Source organism: Choloepus didactylus, chromosome 5 (assembly GCF_015220235.1).
Source record: "Choloepus didactylus isolate mChoDid1 chromosome 5, mChoDid1.pri, whole genome shotgun sequence".
NCBI classification, from domain to species: domain Eukaryota; kingdom Metazoa; phylum Chordata; class Mammalia; order Pilosa; family Megalonychidae; genus Choloepus; species Choloepus didactylus.
In genome coordinates, this window is record NC_051311.1 from 104,133,569 (window position 1) to 104,155,196 (window position 21,628).

A 21,628-nucleotide genomic window follows, 5' to 3' on the forward strand; every position below is an offset into this window, starting at 1 on the left:
TTAAAAATTCCTTAATAAATTCACTCAGAAAGATGAGTAGTAAATTAAAAATATTTTACGTTAGCTCAAACATGAGTTTGGAGTTGATTGTATTAGCCATGAGTTTTGTGAAATGCACTTTTGCGTTCTGGTTTCAAAATGGCAGTTGGATTGATATCTGTAATCATAGTATAGATTTGTATATACCATGTATGTGTGGGAGACATACATAGTTATTTACTACTTAATGGGTGCCACTTTTAGCTGTAATTCTTTTCCTCTTTGACGTGTTTGATGCAGTACTAATTTGGAGTATTTTACAAGGCATTGACAAGGTTACATGTGAATGATTAAGTTTAGGGTTGGAGTTTTTAAATATTAAACTGTTTTAAATCTCTGAATACTATGAATAGGAATAATGTTATTATTTTTTGGGAGATATGTCATTATTCTAGGTTTCTTTTCTCATCATTTTATTGAAATCTGTGATACAGCTTTATTTTATTTTATTCCAAGAACTGTTTTTAACTCCATTTTATTTGTACATTAAACTTTATTCAATAAAATAACTATAAACAAACTTAAATTATCAATTATACAATTTAGAAAAAGACATGGAAAGTTTGTCACAAGATTAGGAAATGCATTCTGTTAGGCTTTTTAAAATAAATCTCATTGTTATCTTATTTATGCCAGTTGGTGGGAAAACTTCATTTTTTAATTTAGTTTCATTCAATAAGCATTTATTAACTGCATTCTTTCTCCTTGGGATTGTGCAAGTAGCTGAGAGTAAAGAGATTAAGACATAATCTCTTCACAAGGGGCTTGCAAGTTAGTGAAGTAGACAGATTGATATCATCAATCACATTATTTGAAGAGTGCCATATATGGAGGGGGCATTGTCCTCATCCTCAGTTTTGACCCTCAGAGAGATGATCTGCTGTACAAATGATTTTTTGTAAAGCACTCATTTCAAACCTCAGGAATAGACAGCCATAGTATATGTGCAAAACCTTAATGGTTTTGTCATATTTAATACCAATAATTTGCATAATCAGATTTTTTTCTAGTTAACTGATTAATTTTTTCTGTTTGAGAGATTGTAGCTATAGCAATGTGTCCTATAGAGTTCCTTAGTGAAGGAACTGAAGGATCTAAATAGTAGAAGTAAAGAATTTTTTTTAGATGATCATTCATTTGCTACAACTAGGCCATTGTTACAGTTAAAGAACCAATTTGTTGTAGTTCATGGTGAGTAGCAGTGGTGTGGATCCATCAGCCTACAAACCTGCAAATCATAAGGCACTGATGCTATGGTGTCCTGGTTCAGAAGCTTAGTATGACTGCTATAAATCCTAACGAGAGAGTACAATGGTGTCATCATAGCCTACTTAATAATGGATAAATTATTACAATTCCTGCTCATGTATTTGTTTTGGCAGGTGACAGTTATTAAAATATTAAACTACAGTCCTGCTAATATGTATTACATATTCTGTTATCCATATAAGGACAGAAAAGTCAAGAAATGTATCTAGAAGAGAAAAAATCCAATTACTAGATAGGGTTAAAACCATGTTCTGTAATTTCTTGGGTGTTATTGGGAAATTAGATATTAACAAAGGAAAAACTGCTAATATGATATAGATGTTATTTCATTGCCTTTAGTTATGATATGCTTCATTAAAACTGCTGGCAGAACAGATGTTGACATATCTGAGTGGGGCACCTAGCAACAGATAGAACTATAATATGATATAGGTGATTACTAAATTAATCATATTTCATTGAGAAGTGATCATTAAACTAGAAAAAGGCTCACCTTTGGAATTCTTATTTAGTAAATGTTTTACATTGAGTGCTTGCAAAAAAGAAGGCTCCTCAAATTACAATTTATAAATAATACACATACCATTATTGTAAAAATAACCATTACTTTCATTGTTACATCCATTGTTTAGCATGTAATTGACCTTTATAAAAATTTCATTTAAATTCTAAAGCTATTTATATAAATTTTTATTAAGAAAATTTTCAAGTGTACATAAGGGAGAATTGCAAAAGAGAACTGCACAATAAAAGCCTGATTTGAACCCACATTGAACACTTGCCAAGAGTTTACTGCATCTGCTTTATCTATCTTTTCATTTCTTTCTCTTTTTTTTTGCTGAACAATTTTAAAGCAAATCATGTCCTTTCATTCATATTTCAGTACTCATCTCTAAAAAATGTGAACATTTTCTCACATAACCACAGTGCCATTACACTTCTGATAAAGTTAGAAACAATTCTTTTTATCACTGAATGCTCATCCTTAATCATTTTTCCCCAATTGTCTGAAAAAAGAGTCTATTATAGTTGATTTGTTTGACTCAGGATTCAAAAAAAGTCATGTACTACATATGGTTTACAGCAATTTTTCCCACCTTTACTTTTCCTGTCTTGTCTATTTGCAGAAACCTAGTAACATTTCCTATACAATGCCCAACATTTTGGATTGGTTTCTTACGATATTTAACTTGTTCTTCTGTACCTGTGCTGTCTAGAACATTAGCCACTAGCTACATTTGACTAGTATATATTTGAAATGTGGCTAGTCTGAATTCAGATGTGCTGTAAGTATAAAATCTATACTAGATGATATAAAATAAAGAATATAAAATATCTCAGTAACTTTCTATATTGATCACGTTGAAATGATATTTTGGGTGTATTGGGTTAATTAAGCACATTAAATTAATTTCACCTATTTCATTTTAATATGGCTACTAGAAGATATGAAATTACTTTTGCGGCTCTTACTGTATTTCTGTTAGATAGCACTGGGTCCATACAGTCTCTACTGACTGTGGACTGGCTGCATTAACATCATCTGGGAGCAGAATCCCAAGCCCCACCCACACCTGAATTCAGAATTTGTATTTGAACAAGATCTCCAGGTGATTAACTGACACATTGAAGTTTGAGAAGCACTGTTGTGTACTGTATATTCTGGGACATATATCCTGTTAACTCTAAATTAGTTGTTCTTAACCCTCATTTGTGAAAGAAGGGAGCCGACTCCATCTCTGTGTTCATGTAAAAGAAAGTTTTACTCTACTCATTCCTACAGGTTTTTATAGCATACAAGGTAGTCTCCTATGTGACTGTTTTCAGGTATTTCAGGGAGGGTGCATTTTTTCTAAAGCCATAAGGTGTGATTGCATGTCTTTGATCTCAAGGGACAGTCTCTTTGGGGCTAGATGGGAGACAGCAGGAGCAGGAGACAGGAGCACAGAAGGAGACCGGTGATTTTACCCTTATCTAAATTGGTGTCTGCCTTCAGGCATGCAAAGCTTTGGCCTTGTCCCAGCCTGGTGCCCACCTTCAGGCTCCCAATGCTTAGGAGGCGGCCTCCCTGTATAACCTATCAAGCCAGGGAACCTTCTGTGTCTCCATACTCATTGCGTATAAATATCATCCAGAGTGCTTTTTAAGAATATTTTTAAAAATGAGGTTGCCTGACTGAACCTCACCACCAGACAGTTTGATTTAATTGGTCAGAGGTGGAATACAGGCAACTATATATTTGAAAATTTCTGATGTGCAACCAGAGTTGAGAACCACTGCTTTAAGGGGCTGGATAAAATTTGGATTTGACTTCTTTGGCAAGAATATTTTATAGGTGGTGCTGTGTATTTCATATTATATCATACTGGGAAACCCACTGATTGTCTCACTTTTAATGATGCTAAGATTGCATGGTGTATTCAGGTGGCGACAGCCTGATTTCTCCTTTGTAAAAGTTTTGTAAAAGTCTCCTTTCTAATTGTTACCAATGAGGTGAAGATTTTGTTTTGTTTTGTTTTGCTTTCCCTTTTATTGTTGAGAATAATTATGAACGTTTATGTTGTTATACATATACAATATATTCTACAATGTGAATTAGCTCATATGAGATTCATAAGTATGGGGATGATGTCTGTAGAACAAGGAAATCACCTTGATTCATAGATGAATTTTCCTAGGGGTTAATGTTTTGCAAGTAATAACATCAGCTGAATGCAAAAATACAGCCAACATATAGCAAACCACCAATAGATGGCATTGTCTCGCTGTACAGGATGCTCATTTTTCTGTGCAGTCCTCTGGTTCAGTTAAAGTATGTCTTGGACTTTTTTTTTTTTAATAGTTGCCCCATATTTGTGCATTTTACTCTTGTATTCATGAGTCAGCAGCCTCAACCTTTCCTTACACTCTCTTCCACTTGACTTTTACTCTGTTGTTGTTAAAATCTAGATTTATTATAATATTTGTTTACTGAATAAATCGAGATTTATTATAGTATTTGTTTACTTAATAGGAATTTAACAAATGATTTTACTTGGGTTTATAATTTTATTAAGATTGTTATTGTTTGTCCTCTAGTTCAAAACTTGAATGGGTTTTGAGTTATCAGCCCCTAACCCTATTTTTCCCCGTAAGGCCAGTTATTTTCTGTGTGATTTTGCAGAACATTTCAGTGCTCACAATGTAGACATTCTGCCCATTAGAGTAAAATTCTGTGTTACTGTTGTCATGGTAGATCTTTTATTTTCATTAAGATTTTACCCCAGAATTTTCTCAATATACTGTGTTCACAGACAGCATCACACAATATTGTCTGATGTGCTGTGATTCTTATGATGTACTGTTACCTTATGATAGCAAAGGTTTGCTATAGTACTGATGCTAGGCATGTTGCTAAGCTTACTCCAAAACTCATGTTATAACCCATGTGTTCAAAAGTATGTATTGCCTTATCAGAATTAAAAATTGCTTCTCATCATGTACCTTTGGGGTTGCTTAGGAATAGCTGAAACCACTAAATCTTTAAGTGCCAAGGGTTACATACCTTATATGTGCCCAGCAGCTGATAGTATAATTACATCATGAGAATCAGCACAGCCCCTGAGGTAAGTGGAAAAGAAGCAAAGGAAGAGAGAAAGTCCTCAATTATGGAGCCACAAGATATGAAATCAAACAAAAGAACAAAATAATAGCTTTTAATGTGCTAAACATTATTATGAAAGCATATAGATCTCTATATCTTTTAAAAAGAGCTTGTAAGCAACAGTAGACTTCAGCCTAATCCCAAATTGTGGAAATCTAATATTCTTCTTTTTCTTTAAAAATAAGGAATATATAATATTCAGGACCCAAAAGAATGCAGGATCTCACTTTTGAAGCCAAGGTACTCTATATTTAAGAAAGCTCTTTGAGGAGTTTGAGACTAGCAGTGGAAGGAATCATTGAGAACGCCAACATTTAAGCAGTAAGTGGAGAAAGAGGAGACTGAATGAGTCTAAGAAGGAACACCCAGTGAGATAACGTAGTTTATTATTTCACAAGAGAAAAATGTGTTTTCTGACATTAGATTCACTTGGGAAACATTAATTAATTAGCATTGCCTGGGGACCACAAAGGAATCTCATTTCATTGGTCTTGAGCTGAGACTTGGGTATCAGTATTTTGTAAATGTCTCCCAGATTACAGTAGAGAATCACAAGACTAGAAGTTTGTTTGCTGTGATGTCTAATAAAGCAAGATGATGTTTATTATATTCTTAGCAATTTAATTGCTTCTTAAACATTGAAAGGTACCCAGTTGTTTTTGTATTTTAAACAAGAAAGGTGCAGTGGTATTTAATTTCTAAGATTTTTTTTTTTTTTTGAGTAAGTAGGTAGAAAGTTTTAAGTTTTATTAAGAACGTATGTGAGAGGACATGTGGGCACTCCTGCAAGAAAAGGGGTGAGAGGCGAGAGGAATTTCTAAGAGTTTTGAAGTAGAATATATTCTACATTTGCTATTTTCGCTTGCAGATTAGAATTTTTTCAAGATTCACATTTTTAAAGATTCTCTGTTGTCCTTTAGGTAAAGATCTGTGGACCACAGCTTATTTTGATAATGATAAAATTTGGCATTTTCCAGTTCAATATTTGTTCATTCTACTGACATTTATTCAGCCCCTCTTCTGTCCTATATGCTAGGCTTAGAACTGAGAGTACAGAAATAAATCTGTTCTAGTCCCTGCCCTCAAGGTGTTTGTTTATAGAGGAGACAGACATATGAACAGTAAGAGCAGTAAGATGTTATAAATGCTATGATAGAGGCTTGTATAGGATACAGTGGGGAACAAAGGATTTCATTGTGAAGGAGAATAAACTGGGAAGGATTTAAGGAGCTGGTGATCCTTATACTAATTCCATTAAGTGGTATAGATTTTTGGAAGACTAGTATGGGAAGAGTTGAGCCTTCCAGGCATAGGAAAGACCATGAGCAAAAACACAGAGACATTAAAGAGCGCAGCAAATATAGGATATTCTGTGGTAGACCCTTGTCACTCAAACATAAAGGGCAAGGGAGTATGTAGTTTTGGGGCTGGACATGGAGAGAATCCGTGGAATTACCAATATCAAATTTCCATTTTATAAAGATAAACCTTTGAAATTATATTTTCTAATATATAAACAAACTTCCTGAGTACCTACTTTGTTCAAAGGGCTATGCTAGGTAATAAGAATTTAAAAGGGAGTAACTAAACCTCAAGAATATCAAAGCCTAGTGGATATCCAATATATGAATGATGCAATACTATATATAAATGTGTATATAAGTGAACAGTAATGGAAGTATGTACGCTGTACAGAACAAGCATGGGGTGGTGGTCCAGGCATCACTAAGAATTTGATATTTGTTGAACACTGATTTTTAAGAGTTCTCCAGGTAACCAAGGGGGAGGAAGAATGGAAGCGTTTTTTGGTAAAGGGAAGAGCACCATACAGAAACATGATGGGTGTAAAGCATCATGTGAGGAAGGTCAGTGTTATAAAATATTAAGGTATTATTAGAAGCACATAATTTTTCTGGGAACATGCAGTTGTCTTTTATTGAAACTGCACATTTTAACCTGATGAACCTTAGATAAAGAATTTTAATTCCTATAAAATGCTACATTATTAGAAGAGAGGAGTAAATACACACTTCTTGATGCCGAGTGTTTATGTTACAAATTCTCACAAATTGAATTTTAGCCAGTTATGTAATGGGCAGCTTGGATGTGGAATGCTATTTAAAAAAGGGAGTTAAAACAGCAGTACATTTTTGCTAAATTTGGTTTTCTATTTTAAGAAAGATTTCCTTCTGAAAAGATATAACGGATTCACAATGAAAAGCCTTTGGTGTTTTTGATCAATCCAGAGTAAAAGTAGAATTATATTTGTATTGCCCTGTATTATTTAAGATATTTTGCTTGCTTTAAGGTAGTGAAAAGATTCTTTGGTTGCAAGCAACCTCAACCAACTTTTAAGCACAAATGGAATTCATTACAAAGATATCTGCAGCTCACAGAAGGGATATAAAGATAGGGGAAGCAGGCCTGGAAAAAGGAAGGCCAAGCCGTGCCAGAAAGCTGGGAACCAGGAACTGCAGGAATGGTCTCTTAGCTGATATAGCTGGGTCAGGACTCTGCTGCTAGAATAAATAACTAAATTGCTTTTGTCTATTTAATACTAGTCAAAATTCAAAATCAAAAGATGGACATATGATAAGATGTTCAATATTATTAGTCCTTAAGAGTTTGTTAAACATGGGAGTACCATATGACCCAACAATTTTAATCCTAGAGATAATACCTAAAAGAACTGAAAAGAGGGACTCAAACAGATCCTTGTACACTGATGGCCATAGCAGCATTATTAACAATAGCCAGAAGGTGGAAGCAACCCAAGTATCCATCAATAGATGAATGGATCAGCAAAGCACAGTATGTATATACGATAGAGTATTTTTCAGCCGTATAAATAAATGAAGTTTAGATACATGGTACAACATAGATGAACCTTGAAAACATTATGCTAAGTGAAATAAGCCAGACACAAAAGGAACAATACTGTATGATTCCACTTACATGAATTATCTAGAACAGGCAAATTCATAGAGACAGAAATTAGATTAGAGGTTACCAGAGACTGCAGGGAAGAAAGAATAGGAAATTGTTGCTTAGTTTAGATACAGAGTTTCTGAGTAGGTTGATGAAAAAATTTTGGAAGTAGATAGTGGTGATGGTAGCACAACATTGTGAATGTAATTAATGCCACTGAATTGCACACTTATAAATGGTTAGGATGGCAAAGAAAGAAACTGAGGCATGGGGTTTTCAACCTATCTTATTAATTCATTTGCCTGCCTCATAGTGTACTGCAGTGGTGAAAGAATGGGCCTTACACAGAGATCCTCCAGGAACCTTTCTTCTCTGGGATTTTCTATGTAAAGGATCAGGTCATCTATGAATAGAGATAGCTTTACTTCTTCCTTTCCAATTTGGATGCCTTTTATTTCTTTTTCTTGCCTAATTGCCCTGGCTATAACTTCCATTATAATGTTGAATAGCAGTGGTGAAAGTGAGAATCCTTGTCTTGTTCCTGATCTTAGGGGGAAAGTTTTCAGTCCTTAACCATGAGTATAATGTTAAGTTTGGATTTTTGGAAAATGTCTTTTATCATGTTGAGGAAGTTTCCTTCCATTCCTATTTCTCTGAGTGTTTTTATCATGAAAGGGTATTGGATTTTTTCATATGCCTTTTTTATATCAATTGAGATGATCACATAGGATTTTATTCCCTTTGTTCTATTAATGTGATGCATCACATTGATTTTCTTTTGTTGAAACACCATTGCATTCTTGGGATAAATCCCATTTGGTCATGGTATATAATCCTCTTAATATGCAGTTGGATTCAGTTTGCTAGTAGTTTTTGAGGATTTTCCAGCATCAAAAACTGATGCTTCATTGTTGAAAGAAATAAAAGATCTGAATAAATGGCAGTACAATCCATGTTAATTGGAAAAATTAATATTGTTAAGATGGCAGTACTATCTGGGAGGATCTATATATTCAGTGCAATCCTTATCAAAATTTACAGAAGCCTTTTTTTTTTTTTTCCCAGAAAAAAGCCAGTTCTCAAATTCATATGAAATTGCAAGGGGCTGTAAATAATCCAGACAATCTTGAAAAAGAACAAAGTTGAAGGATCCCTTCTTTCCACATTCAAAACTTACTATAAAGCCATAGTAGTCAATACAATTAGTATTGGCATAAGTATAGACATAGACCAGTGGAACAGAATTAAGAGTCCAAAAATGAATCCACACACCTGAGGCCAAGTGTTTTTTGTCAGGGGTACCAAATACATTAAATGGGGAAAGAATGGTACTGTAACACTGGATATCCACATGCAAAAGAAAGTTGGATCCCTACCTCACACCATATAGAAAAATTAACTCAAAATGGATTGAAGACCTAAATGTATGCATTAAACCCATAGAACTCTTAGAAGAAAATGTAGGGAAAACTTTCACGACCTTGGATTTGGCAGTGATTTCTTAAATATAACTCAAAAGCACAAGCAACAAAAGAAAAAAATAGATAAACTTAACTTCTTCAAAATTAAAATCTTTTTTGCATCAAAGGACATTATAAAGAAGGAGAAAAGACAACCTACAGAATGGGAGAAAATAGTTGCAAGTCATGTATGCGATAAGGATTTAGTATCCAGAATATATAAAGAACTGCTACAACTCAACAAGAAGACAAACAACCCAATTTAAAAATGAGGAAAGGACCTGAATAGACATTACTCCAAAGATATACAAATGACCAATAAACATATGAAAAGATGCTTAACATCATTAGTCATCCAGGAAATGAAAATCAAAAGTGCAGTGAGACACTGTGTAACATACACTAGGATAGCTATTAATTAAAATACAAAGAATAAACATTGGCAAGGATGCAGAGAAAATGGAACCTTTGTATATTGTTGCTGAGAATTTAAAATGGTGCAGCTGCTTTGTAAAACAGTTTGGTGGTTCCTCAAAAATTTGAACATATAATTACCATATACCAGCAATTTCACTTCTAGGTATACACCCCCCAAAAATTAAAAACAGACTCAAACAAATGTGTACACCAGTGTTCATCATAGCAACATTATTCACAGTAGTCAAGAGGTGGAAACAACCCAAGTCTCCATCAACAAATGAATGGATAAAATGTAGTGAATGGGTCGTAACTTATTCTCACCACTGAGAACGGGAGAAGAACGGCCGACCTGTTCCGGGGCTGAAGGATCCTATTCAGGCGCAGAAGCTCATCTCCCTAGACTATCAAGTTACTCCTCCAGGAAAGTAGGTAGAAAGCCAGGAACTGCGTGGACTGGACACCACAGAGCAATCTGACTTTGGGCATACTTCATACAACACTCATGAAAACGTGGAACTGCTGAGATCAGCGAAATCTATAGACTGAGACCAGACACCAGAGAATCTGAGAGCAGCCAGCCCAGCAGAGAGGAGACAGGCATAGAAAAAAAACAACACGAAAAACTCCAAAATAAAAGCGGAGGATTTTTGGAGTTCTGGTGAACATAGAAAGGGGAAGGGCCCTGAGGCGCATATGCAAATCCCGAAGAAAAGCTGATCTCTCTGCCCTGTGGACCTTTCCTTAATGGCCCTGGTTGCTTTGTCTCTTAGCATTTCAATAACCCATTAGATCTCTGAGGAGGGCCCGTTTTTTTTTTGTTTTGTTTTGTTTTGTTTTTTTTTTTTTAATCCTTTTTTCTTTTTCTAAAACAATTACTCTAAGAAGCCCAATACAGAAAGCTTCAAAGACTTGCTATTTGGGCAGGTCAAGTCAAGAGCAGAACTAGGAGAGCTCTGAGACAAAACGCAATAATCCAGTGGCTGAGAAAATTCACTAAACACCACAACTTCCCAAGAAAAGGGGGGTGTCCGCTCACAGCCATCATCCTGGTGGACAGGAAACACTCCTGCCCATCGCCAGCCCCATAGCCCAGAACTGCCCCAGACAACCCAGTGTGACGGAATTGCTTCAGAAAACAGGCACACACCACAAAACTGGGCGTGGACATTAGCCTTCCCTGCAACCTCAGCTGATTGTCCCAGAGTTGGGAAGGTAGAGCAGTGTGAATTAACAAAGCCCCATTCAGCCATCATTTCAGCAGACTGGGAGCCTCCCTACACAGCCCAGCAGCCCAGAACTGCCCTGGGGGGACGGCACTCACCTGTGACATAGCACAATCATCCCTCAACAGAGGACCCGGGGTGCACGGCCTGGAAGAGGGGCCCACTTGCAAGTCTCAGGAGCCATACGCCAATACCAAGGACTTGTGGGTCAGTGGCAGAGACAAACTGTGGCAGGACTGAACTGAAGGATTAAACTATTGCAGCAGCTTTAAAACTCTAGGATCACCAGGGAGATTTGATTGTTAGAGCCACCCCCCCCCTCCCTGACTGCCCAGAAACACGCCCCATATACAGGGCAGGCAACACCAACTACACACGCAAGCTTGGTACACCAATTGGACCCCACAAGACTCACTCCCCCACTCACCAAAAAGGCTAAGCAGGGGAGAACTGGCTTGTGGAGAACAGGTGGCTCGTGGACGCCACCTGCTGGTTAGTTAGAGAAAGTGTACTCCACGAAGCTGTAGATCTGATAAATTAGAGATAAGGACTTCAATTTTAGGATTTGGTCTACAAATCCTAAAAGAACCCTATCAAGTTCAGCAAATGCCAAGAGGCCAAAAACAACAGAAAATTATAAAGCATATGAAAAAACCAGACGATATGGATAACCCAAGCCAAGCACCCAAATCAAAAGACCAGAAGAGACACAGCACCTAGAGCAGCTACTCAAAGAACTAAAGATGAACAATGAGACCATAGTACAGGATACAAAGGATATCAAGAAGATCCTAGAAGAGCATAAAGAAGACATTGCAAGACTAAATAAAAAAATGGATGATCTTATGGAAATTAAAGAAACTGTTGACCAAATTAAAAAGATTCTGGACACTCATAGTACAAGACTAGAGGAAGTTGAACAACGAATCAGTGACCTGGAAGATGACAGAATGGAAAATGAAAGCATAAAAGAAAGAATGGGGAAAAAAATTGAAAAACTCGAAATGGACCTCAGGGATATGATAGATAATATGAAACGTCCGAATATAAGACTCATTGGTGTCCCAGAAGGGGAAGAAAAGGGTAAAGGTCTAGGAAGAGTATTCAAAGAAATTGTTGGGGAAAACTTCCCAAATCTGCTAAACAACATAAATACACAAATCATAAATGCTCAGCGAACTCCAAATAGAATAAATCCAAATAAACCCACTCCGAGACATATACTGATCACACTATCAAACACAGAAGAGAAGGAGCAAGTTCTGAAAGCAGCAAGAGAAAAGCAATTCACCACATACAAAGGAAACAGCATAAGACTAAGTAGTGACTACTCAGCAGCCACCATGGAGGCAAGAAGGCAGTGGCACGATATATTTAAAATTCTGAGTGAGAAAAATTTCCAGCCAAGAATACTTTATCCAGCAAAGCTCTCCTTCAAATTTGAGGGAGAGCTTAAATTTTTCACAGACAAACAAATGCTGAGAGAATTTGCTAACAAGAGACCTGCCCTACTGGAGATACTCAAGGGAGCCCTACAGACAGAGAAACAAAGAAAGGACAGAGAGACTTGGAGAAAGGTTCAGTACTAAAGAGATTCGGTATGGGTACAATAAAGGATATTAATAGACAGAGGGGAAAAATATGACAAACATAAACCAAAGGATAAGATGGCTGATTCAAGAAATGCCTTCACGGTTATAACGTTGAATGTAAATGGATTAAACTCCCCAATTAAAAGATATAGATTCGCAGAATGGATCAAAAAAAATGAACCATCAATATGTTGCATACAAGAGACTCATCTTAGACACAGGGACACAAAGAAACTGAAAGTGAAAGGATGGAAAAAAATATTTCATGCAAGCTACAGCCAAAAGAAAGCAGGTGTAGCAATATTAATCTCAGATAAAATAGACTTCAAATGCAGGGATGTTTTGAGAGACAAAGAAGGCCACTACATACTAATAAAAGGGGCAATTCAGCAAGAAGAAATAACAATCGTAAATGTCTATGCACCCAACCAAGGTGCCACAAAATACATGAGAGAAACACTGGCAAAACTAAAGGAAGCAATTGATGTTTCCACAATAATTGTGGGAGACTTCAACACATCACTCTCTCCTATAGATAGATCAACCAGACAGAAGACCAATAAGGAAACTGAAAACCTAAACAATCTGATAAATGAATTAGATTTAACAGACATATACAGGACATTACATCCCAAATCACCAGGATACACATACTTTTCTAGTGCTCATGGAACTTTCTCCAGAATAGATCATATGCTGGGACATAAAACAAGCCTCAATAAATTTAAAAAGATTGAAATTATTCAAAGCACATTCTCTGACCACAATGGAGTACAATTAGAAGTCAATAACCATCAGAGACTTAGAAAATTCACAAATACCTGGAGGTTAAACAACACACTCCTAAACAATCAGTGGGTTAAAGAAGAAATAGCAAGAGAAATTGCTAAATATATAGAGACGAATGAAAATGAGAACACAACATACCAAAACCTCTGGGATGCAGCAAAAGCAGTGCTAAGGGGGAAATTTATAGCACTAAATGCACATATTAAAAAGGAAGAAAGAGCCAAAATCAAAGAACTAATGGATCAACTGAAGAAGCTAGAAAATGAACAGCAAACCAATTGGAAACCAAGTAGAAGAAAAGAAATAACAAGGATTAAAGCAGAAATAAATGACATAGAGAACAAAAAAACAATAGAGAGGATAAATATCACCAAAAGTTGGTTCTTTGAGAAGATCAACAAGATTGACAAGCCCCTAGCTAGACTGACAAAATCAAAAAGAGAGAAGACCCATATAAACAAAATAATGAATGAAAAAGGTGACATAACTGCAGATCCTGAAGAAATTAAAAAAATTATAAGAGGATACTATGAACAACTGTATGGCAACAAACTGGATAATGTAGAGGAAATGGACAATTTCCTGGAAACATATGAACAACCTAGACTGACCAGAGAAGAAATTGAAGACCTCAACCAACCCATCACAAGCAAAGAGATCCAATCAGTCATCAAAAATCTTCCCACAAATAAATGCCCAGGGCCAGATGGCTTCACAGGGGAATTCTACCAAACTTTCCAGAAAGAACTGACACCAATCTTACTCAAACTCTTTCAAAACATTGAACAAAATGGTACACTACCTAACTCATTTTATGAAGCTAACATCAATCTAATACCAAAACCAGGCAAAGATGTTACAAAAAAGGAAAACTACCGGCCAATCTCCCTAATGAATATAGATGCAAAAATCCTCAACAAAATACTTGCAAATCGAATCCAAAGACACATTAAAAAAATCATACACCATGACCAAGTGGGGTTTATTCCAGGCACGCAAGGATGGTTCAACATAAGAAAATCAATCAATGTATTACAACACATTAACAAGTCAAAAGCTAAAAATCAATTGATCATCTCAATAGATGCTGAAAAAGCATTTGACAAAATCCAACATCCCTTTTTGATAAAAACACTTCAAAAGGTAGGAATTGAAGGAAACTTCCTCAACATGATAAAGAGCATATATGAAAAACCCACAGCCAGCATAGTACTCAATGGAGAGAGACTGAAAGCCTTCCCTCTAAGATCAGGAACAAGACAAGGATGCCCGCTGTCACCACTGTTATTCAACATTGTGCTGGAAGTGCTAGCCAGGGCAATCCGGCAAGACAAAGAAATAAAAGGCATCCAAATTGGAAAAGAAGAAGTAAAACTGTCATTGTTTGCAGATGGTATGATCTTATATCTAGAAAACCCTTAGAAATCGACAATACAGCTACTAGAGCTAATAAACAAATTTAGCAAAGTAGCGGGATACAAGGTTAATGCACATAAGTCAGTAATGTTTCTATATGCTAGAAATGAACAAACTGAAGAGACACTCAAGAAAAAGATACCATTTTCAATAGCAACTAAAAAAAATCAAGTACCTAGGAATAAACTTAACCAAAGATGTAAAAGACCTATACAAAGAAAACTACATAACTCTACTAAAAGAAATAGAAGGGGACCTTAAAAGATGGGAAAATATTCCATGTTCATGGATAGGAAGACTAAATGTCATTAAGATGTCAATTCTACCCAAACTCATCTACAGATTCAATGCAATCCCAATCAAAATTCCAACAACCTACTTTGCAGACTTGGAAAAGCTAGTTATCAAATTTATTTGGAAAGGGAAGATGCCTCGAATTGCTAAAGATACTCTAAAAAAGAAAAACGAAGTGGGAGGACTTACACTCCCTGACTTTGAAGCTTATTATAAAGCCACAGTTGCCAAAACAGCATGGTACTGGCACAAAGATAGACATATAGATCAATGGAATCGAATTGAGAATTCGGAGATAGACCCTCAGATCTATGGCCGACTGATCTTTGATAAGGCCCCCAAAGTCACTGAACTGAGTCATAATGGTCTTTTCAACAAATGGGGCTGGGAGAGTTGGATATCCATATCCAAAAGAATGAAAGAGGACCCCTACCTCACCCCCTACACAAAAATTAACTTAAAATGGACCAAAGATCTCAATATAAAAGAAAGTACCATAAAACTCCTAGAAGATAATGTAGGAAAACATCTTCAAGACCCTGTATTAGGCGGCCACTTCCTAGACTTTACACCCAAAGCACAAGCAACAAAAGAGAAAATAGATAAATGGGAACTCCTCAAGCTTAGAAGTTTCTGCACCTCAAAGGAATTACTCAAAAAGGTAAAGAGGCAGCCAACTCAATGGGAAAAAATTTTTGGAAACCATGTATCTGACAAAAGACTGATATCTTGCATATATAAAGAAATCCTACAACTCAATGACAATAGTACAGACAGCCCAATTATAAAATGGGCAAAAGATATGAAAAGACAGTTCTCTGAAGAGGAAATACAAATGGCCAAGAAACACATGAAAAAATGTTCAGCTTCACTAGCTATTAGAGAGATGCAAATTAAGACCACAATGAGATACCATCTAACACCGGTTAGAATGGCTGCCATTAAACAAACAGGAAACTACAAATGCTGGAGGGGATGTGGAGAAATTGGAACTCTTATTCACTGTTGGTGGGACTGTATAATGGTTCAGCCACTCTGGAATTCAGTCTGGCAGTTCCTTAGAAAACTAGATATAGAGTTACCATTCGACCCAGCGATTGCACTTCTCGGTATATACCCGGAAGATCGGAAAGCAGTGACACGAACAGATATCTGCACGCCAATGTTCATAGCAGCATTATTCACAATTGCCAAGAGATGGAAACAACCCAAATGTCCTTCAACAGATGAGTGGATAAATAAAATGTGGTATATACACGCGATGGAATCCTACGCGGCAGTAAGAAGGAACGATCTCGTGAAACATATGACAACATGGATGAACCTTGAAGACATAATGCTAAGCGAAATAAGCCAGGCACAAAAAGAGAAATATTATATGCTACCACTAATGTGAACTTTGAAAAATATAAAACAAATGGCTTATAATGTAGAATGTAGGGGAACTAGCAATAGAGAGCAATTAAGGAAGGGGGAACAATAATCCAAGAAGAACAGATAAGCTATTTAACGTTCTGGGGATGCCCAGGAATGACTATGGTCTGTTAATTTCTGATGGATATAGTAGGAGCAAGTTCACAGAAATGTTGCTATATTAGGTAACTTTCTTGGGGTAAAGTAGGAACATGTTGGAAGTTAAGCAGTTATCTTAGGTTAGTTGTCTTTTTCTTACTCCCTTGTTATGGTCTGTTTAAAATGTTCTTTTATTGTATGTTTGTTTTCTTTTTAACTTTTTTTTCATACAGTTGATTTGAAAAAGAAGGGAAAGTTAAAAAAAAAACAAAAAAAAAAAACAAGGAAAAAAAAAAGATGCAGTGCCCCCTTGAGGAGCCTGTGGAGAATGCAGGGGTATTCGCCTACCCCACCTCTATGGTTGCTAACATGACCACAGACATAGGGGACTGGTGGTTTGATGGGTTGGGCCCTCTACCACAGGTTTTACCCTTGGGAAGACGGTTGCTGCAAAGGAGAGGCTAGGCCTCCCTATGGTTGTGCCTAAGAGCGTCCTCCCGAATGCCTCTTTGTTGCTCAGATGTGGCCCTGTCTCTCTAGCTAAGCCAACTTGAAAGGTGAAATCACTGCCCTCCCCCCTACGTGGGATCAGACACCCAGGGGAGTGAATCTCCCTGGCAACGTGGAATATGACTCCCGGGGAGGAATGTAGACCTGGCATCGTGGGACGGAGAACATCTTCTTGACCAAAAGGGGGATGTGAAAGGAAATGAAATAAGCTTCAGTTGCAGAGAGAATCCAAAAGGAGCCGAGAGGTCACTCTGGTGGGCACTCTTACGCACACTTTAGACAACCCTTTTTAGGTTCTAAAGAATTGGGGTAGCTGGTGGTGGATACCTGAAACTATCAAACTACAACCCAGAACCCATGAATCTCGAAGACAGTTGTATAAAAATGTAGCTTATGAGGGGTGACAATGGGATTGGGAAAGCCATAAGGACCACACTCCACTTTGTCTAGTTTATGGATGGATGAGTAGAAAAATAGGGGAAGGAAACAAACAGACAAAGGTACCCAGTGTTCTTTTTTACTTCAATTGCTCTTTTTCACTCTAATTATTATTCTTGTTATTCTTGTGTGTGTGCTAATGAAGGTGTCAGGGATTGATTTGGGTGATGAATGTACAACTGTGTAATGGTACTGTGAACAATCGAAAGTACGATTTGTTTTGTATGACTGCGTGGTATATGAATATATCTCAATAAAATGAAGATTAAAAAAAAAATGTAGTGAATGAATGGATAAACAAAATGTAGTGTGTGTGTAGAATATTTTCCACACAATGGAATATTTTTAACCATAAAAAGGATGTTGTTATGCATACTACAACATGGATGAACCTTGAAATCATTATGCTAAGTGAAATAAGCCGGACACAAACGGGCAAATATTTTATGATTCCATTGAGTAAGCAAACTCATAGCAACAGAAAATAGATGTTACCAAGGGATGGGGTAGGGAGAAATGGAAAGTTTTTGCTTAGTAAGTAGTTTCTTTCTGGTGTCATGAAAAGTCTTGATTATGGATGGTGGTAATGGTAGTACAACTTTGTTAATGTAATTAATACTACTGAAGCATGTACACCTAAAAATAGTTAAAATGGAAATTTTGCATTATACATATGTTATCAAAGTAAGAAATAAATAATAGTTTGGGAATCTCGTGACTTTTTATTTTATATTTTTCTGTGTTCAATTTGTTTTTTTTGTTTTTGGTTACTTTTTGTTTACTATGTTTAGTAACTTTTTATTGTGTCTAAATTTTGCAGCTAGAAAGTCATACAGGTCGCATCTTTACTTTGTTCTATATTTTAAATGATATCTGATAATCTATAACTTTAAGATATCACAATTATTTTTTAGTTAAGTTGTAATACACATCTTGGATTGTTCTTTATTTCTAAACAATGATGTTCTTTACTGTAATCTCTGGCGAAAAGGATAGGAAGTCCCCAAGTAGTGATTTATTGTAGCCAGCAGGGAAGAATTAAAAACACATATTACAGGAGACAAAACAATAATAGCCCCAACTAGTCTTTCTATAGTTTTTGTTCACAATCTGTTGACATACCATTTTAAAAAGATGACTTTTGGGGACCTAAGCTGATTCCATTAGGTCCCTCTGCCATTGCAGATCAATGAAGACATAAGCATTCACCATCTTAATATTCACAGGACTGTGCTAAAGAATAATGATTTAAGATCAAGACAAGAGTTAACTGCCCACCTCACCAACCAGTGGCCTTCCCCAGGAGCTCTGGATGTCAATGCTGTTGCCTTGGATACGTTGCTTTACCGAAAACACAATAAACAGTGGTATGAGTAAGTGTAATGCTTTTTTTTTCAACTAATTCCAAATTTAGTTTTACCAAAACCATATGGATATTCATTCACTTTGGTTTCTTAGTTATTCTTTCTGAATTTATTACATTTGAGGTTAAAAGTAGGATTTAGGTCTACTTTGGCTTAGTAAAGTTAGATGATGACAATGAATGTGTTAAGGCATCCTGGGCAAGTAAATTGTCTTAGAAATTTTATGCAATATAGTGCCGCTACCCACTTCTCACAGTCAGTTAGCCAATCCTTCAGTTAAATCTATGAGCTTTTTAATGTGACATGTATGTTTGAATTCTTGTTTTGGCATTATAGTTACCTTAGGATTAATTTTCCTGCTAGATGGAAAAAAAGGCATTCTGTCTTATGAAAGAATAGAAAGATATTTACTTGTTCTTGGTAGGTCTAGAAGAGTTTTGTTCATTTTCAGTAAATCTAATTTTGTAGAGACTATAAAAAATATGATTACTCCATCTATGGGCCACAAGATCTTTTTCTAATTTCTTTGTCCTAACGTTCAGGACTGTTTCATTTAGTCATAGTGTCCTAATGCTGAGAGAGCTGCAAAATTTTACAGTCTTCCTTTATGTAATTTTCATTTTGGAACTTGAAAAATGTATTGCCTTCTTTTGGCTTTTAGCTACTTTTACATCTTAACCATTTTTTTGCTATCTTTATTTTTCTGTCTTCAGCTAATTTTCTGATTATTTCCCTGTTACCCTCCCTTCTTCCCATCCCCTTTTACTCTCTCCCTTTTCTCTTCTCTCTCCCTTTCCTCTCTTCCCCTCTCATTTCTTAGGCTGCTCATAGCCGATACCAAGAAATGGGTTGACTTTAAACAGTGGGAATTTATTAGCTTACAGCCTGAGGATGTGAGACTGTTCAAATAAAGGCATCATCTTCTTTTCTCCTCCCTTCTTCTCTGCCTTTTGGATTCTTTCCTTACTCTTCTTTTAGAGTCCTTCTTTTTACATTTCAGTGGTAGAAGCTATAGTTCTACTTGTGTTTCTTAGGGTGCCTTTCATTAGGTAATTTATATGAGGAATGTTCTACAAAGATTGTTTTACTAAGACATAATTTCCACCCGTTTTACTCTGATTTTTTTTTTCCATTTATCAAAGGTAGAATGCAAAATAAATTTGGCATTATTCCAGAACTTTGGTTGTTTAAACAATTGCTAGGGACTTAAGCAGGGAAAAGTACACAGATTGTTTATAGACTATATCAGTAGGACCCTCTTTAATATCTACTAAACCAATATACTTAATATGATTCAAGGTATTAACTTTAGGTCTTTCGTGGATTGAGATCTAGTTCTATTATATATCTTTGTGAAAGTTTTGAATATCTGGAGTGTCTTATGCTGATGAATAATTTTACTTTTCTATGGCATATTATTTTAATAGAAGATTATTATTTTACTTGTATTTCTAATTTATGATTGAGAAATTGAATTCATACAAATAATTGGAATACTTAGTCTATATATAACATAAAAAAATTCCTGTTCTAACTGAAAAAAGTATTATAACATTAAAACTTGATAAAGTTAAAAGCCTATACCTTTTTAATGTTGATTTCCACCTCACCACTTTTGACCAGAGGGCATGTATCCTGTCCTGCCTACAGAGCTAACTACTGAGGAGCCAATAAAGAGTCTGAGCTGGAAGATTTTACTTCTAGTTTATCTCTACATGTAATTAATGATTTTTACAAAGTATAATAGCAGCAGTAAAAATAATTGCAGTCTCAAAAAAGAAAGGCAGTGAAATCACTTGATCTTTTACATGGATCCAAATTTTACATTTCTTGACTTAATTACTCCATTAGCTTAGGAAGGGACACAACTTCCTTTCCAGCATATCCTTTATCTGATCTGTACTCAAGTGCTGAAAATGCTTTTAGATGGCCTTATTTCCAAACTGATATCCCTGCCTAAAGGGGTATGCTACTGGGGTGTAGTACAGTGTATGACCTGGAGTTTAAAGTAAAGACTTGTAAATATTCTCTTCTGCTTACTCGCTGTGTGTTAGTTTGCCAGTGCAGCTATAATAAGGTACCACAGACACAGTTTGGGAGGCTAGAAATCCAAAATTAAGGCATCGGTCAGATCAGGCTTTCTCTGAAGTCTATGGCGTTTGGGTGGTGGCTGGCCAGCAATCTATAACTCAGTCTCTGCCTCTGTCTCTCCCCATCTGTCTCCTACTACTGTGTCTAAATTTTCTCAACTCCAGTCATATTGGATTAAGGCCCGCCTCAATTCAATTTGGCCTCATTTTAACTAATAACATCTTCAGAGATCCTGTTTACAACTGGGTTCACATTCACATGACTGGGAATTAGGATTTGAAAGTCTTAATGGGGAATGTGATTCAATCTATAACACCATACACTCTGGATATGTTCTTCCGACATTGAAAATACATTCACCCCATCCCGACATCACAAAAGCCTTAAACCATTTCAGTAACAGCTCTAAGTCTAAAATATCATCTAAATCAGTTATGGGTGTGGTCCATAATGAGGCAAAATTCCTGTCTTTGGACCTGTGAAACCTAGAAAAAAAAATTATTTCCTTCCAAAATAGTGGTGGGACATGTATAAGATAGACGTTTCCATCCTAGAAGGGAGAAGTCAGAAGGAAGAAAGGAGTCCTCTCGGTCCCAGCAGAGCACATCCCATTTGATTTCAAGGTGAGAGGGTCATTTGT

General features: G+C 36.2%; 1 protein-coding gene across 5 annotated transcripts in view; it reads left to right on the plus strand.

Annotated features, from left to right (window-relative positions):
• Nucleotides 1-21,628, plus strand: part of RUNDC3B (RUN domain containing 3B) — a 245,960-nt gene that overhangs the window by 173,746 nt on the left and 50,586 nt on the right. For 3 of the 5 annotated variants that reach the window (XM_037836576.1, XM_037836578.1, XM_037836577.1), the window contains one exon: nucleotides 18,760-18,906. The exons of the other annotated variants lie outside the window; for them this stretch is intronic. In XM_037836576.1, coding sequence (XP_037692504.1) covers nucleotides 18,760-18,906 — 147 coding nt within the window. The remainder of the gene's footprint in view (nucleotides 1-18,759; nucleotides 18,907-21,628) is intronic. 5 annotated transcript variants of the gene reach the window in all.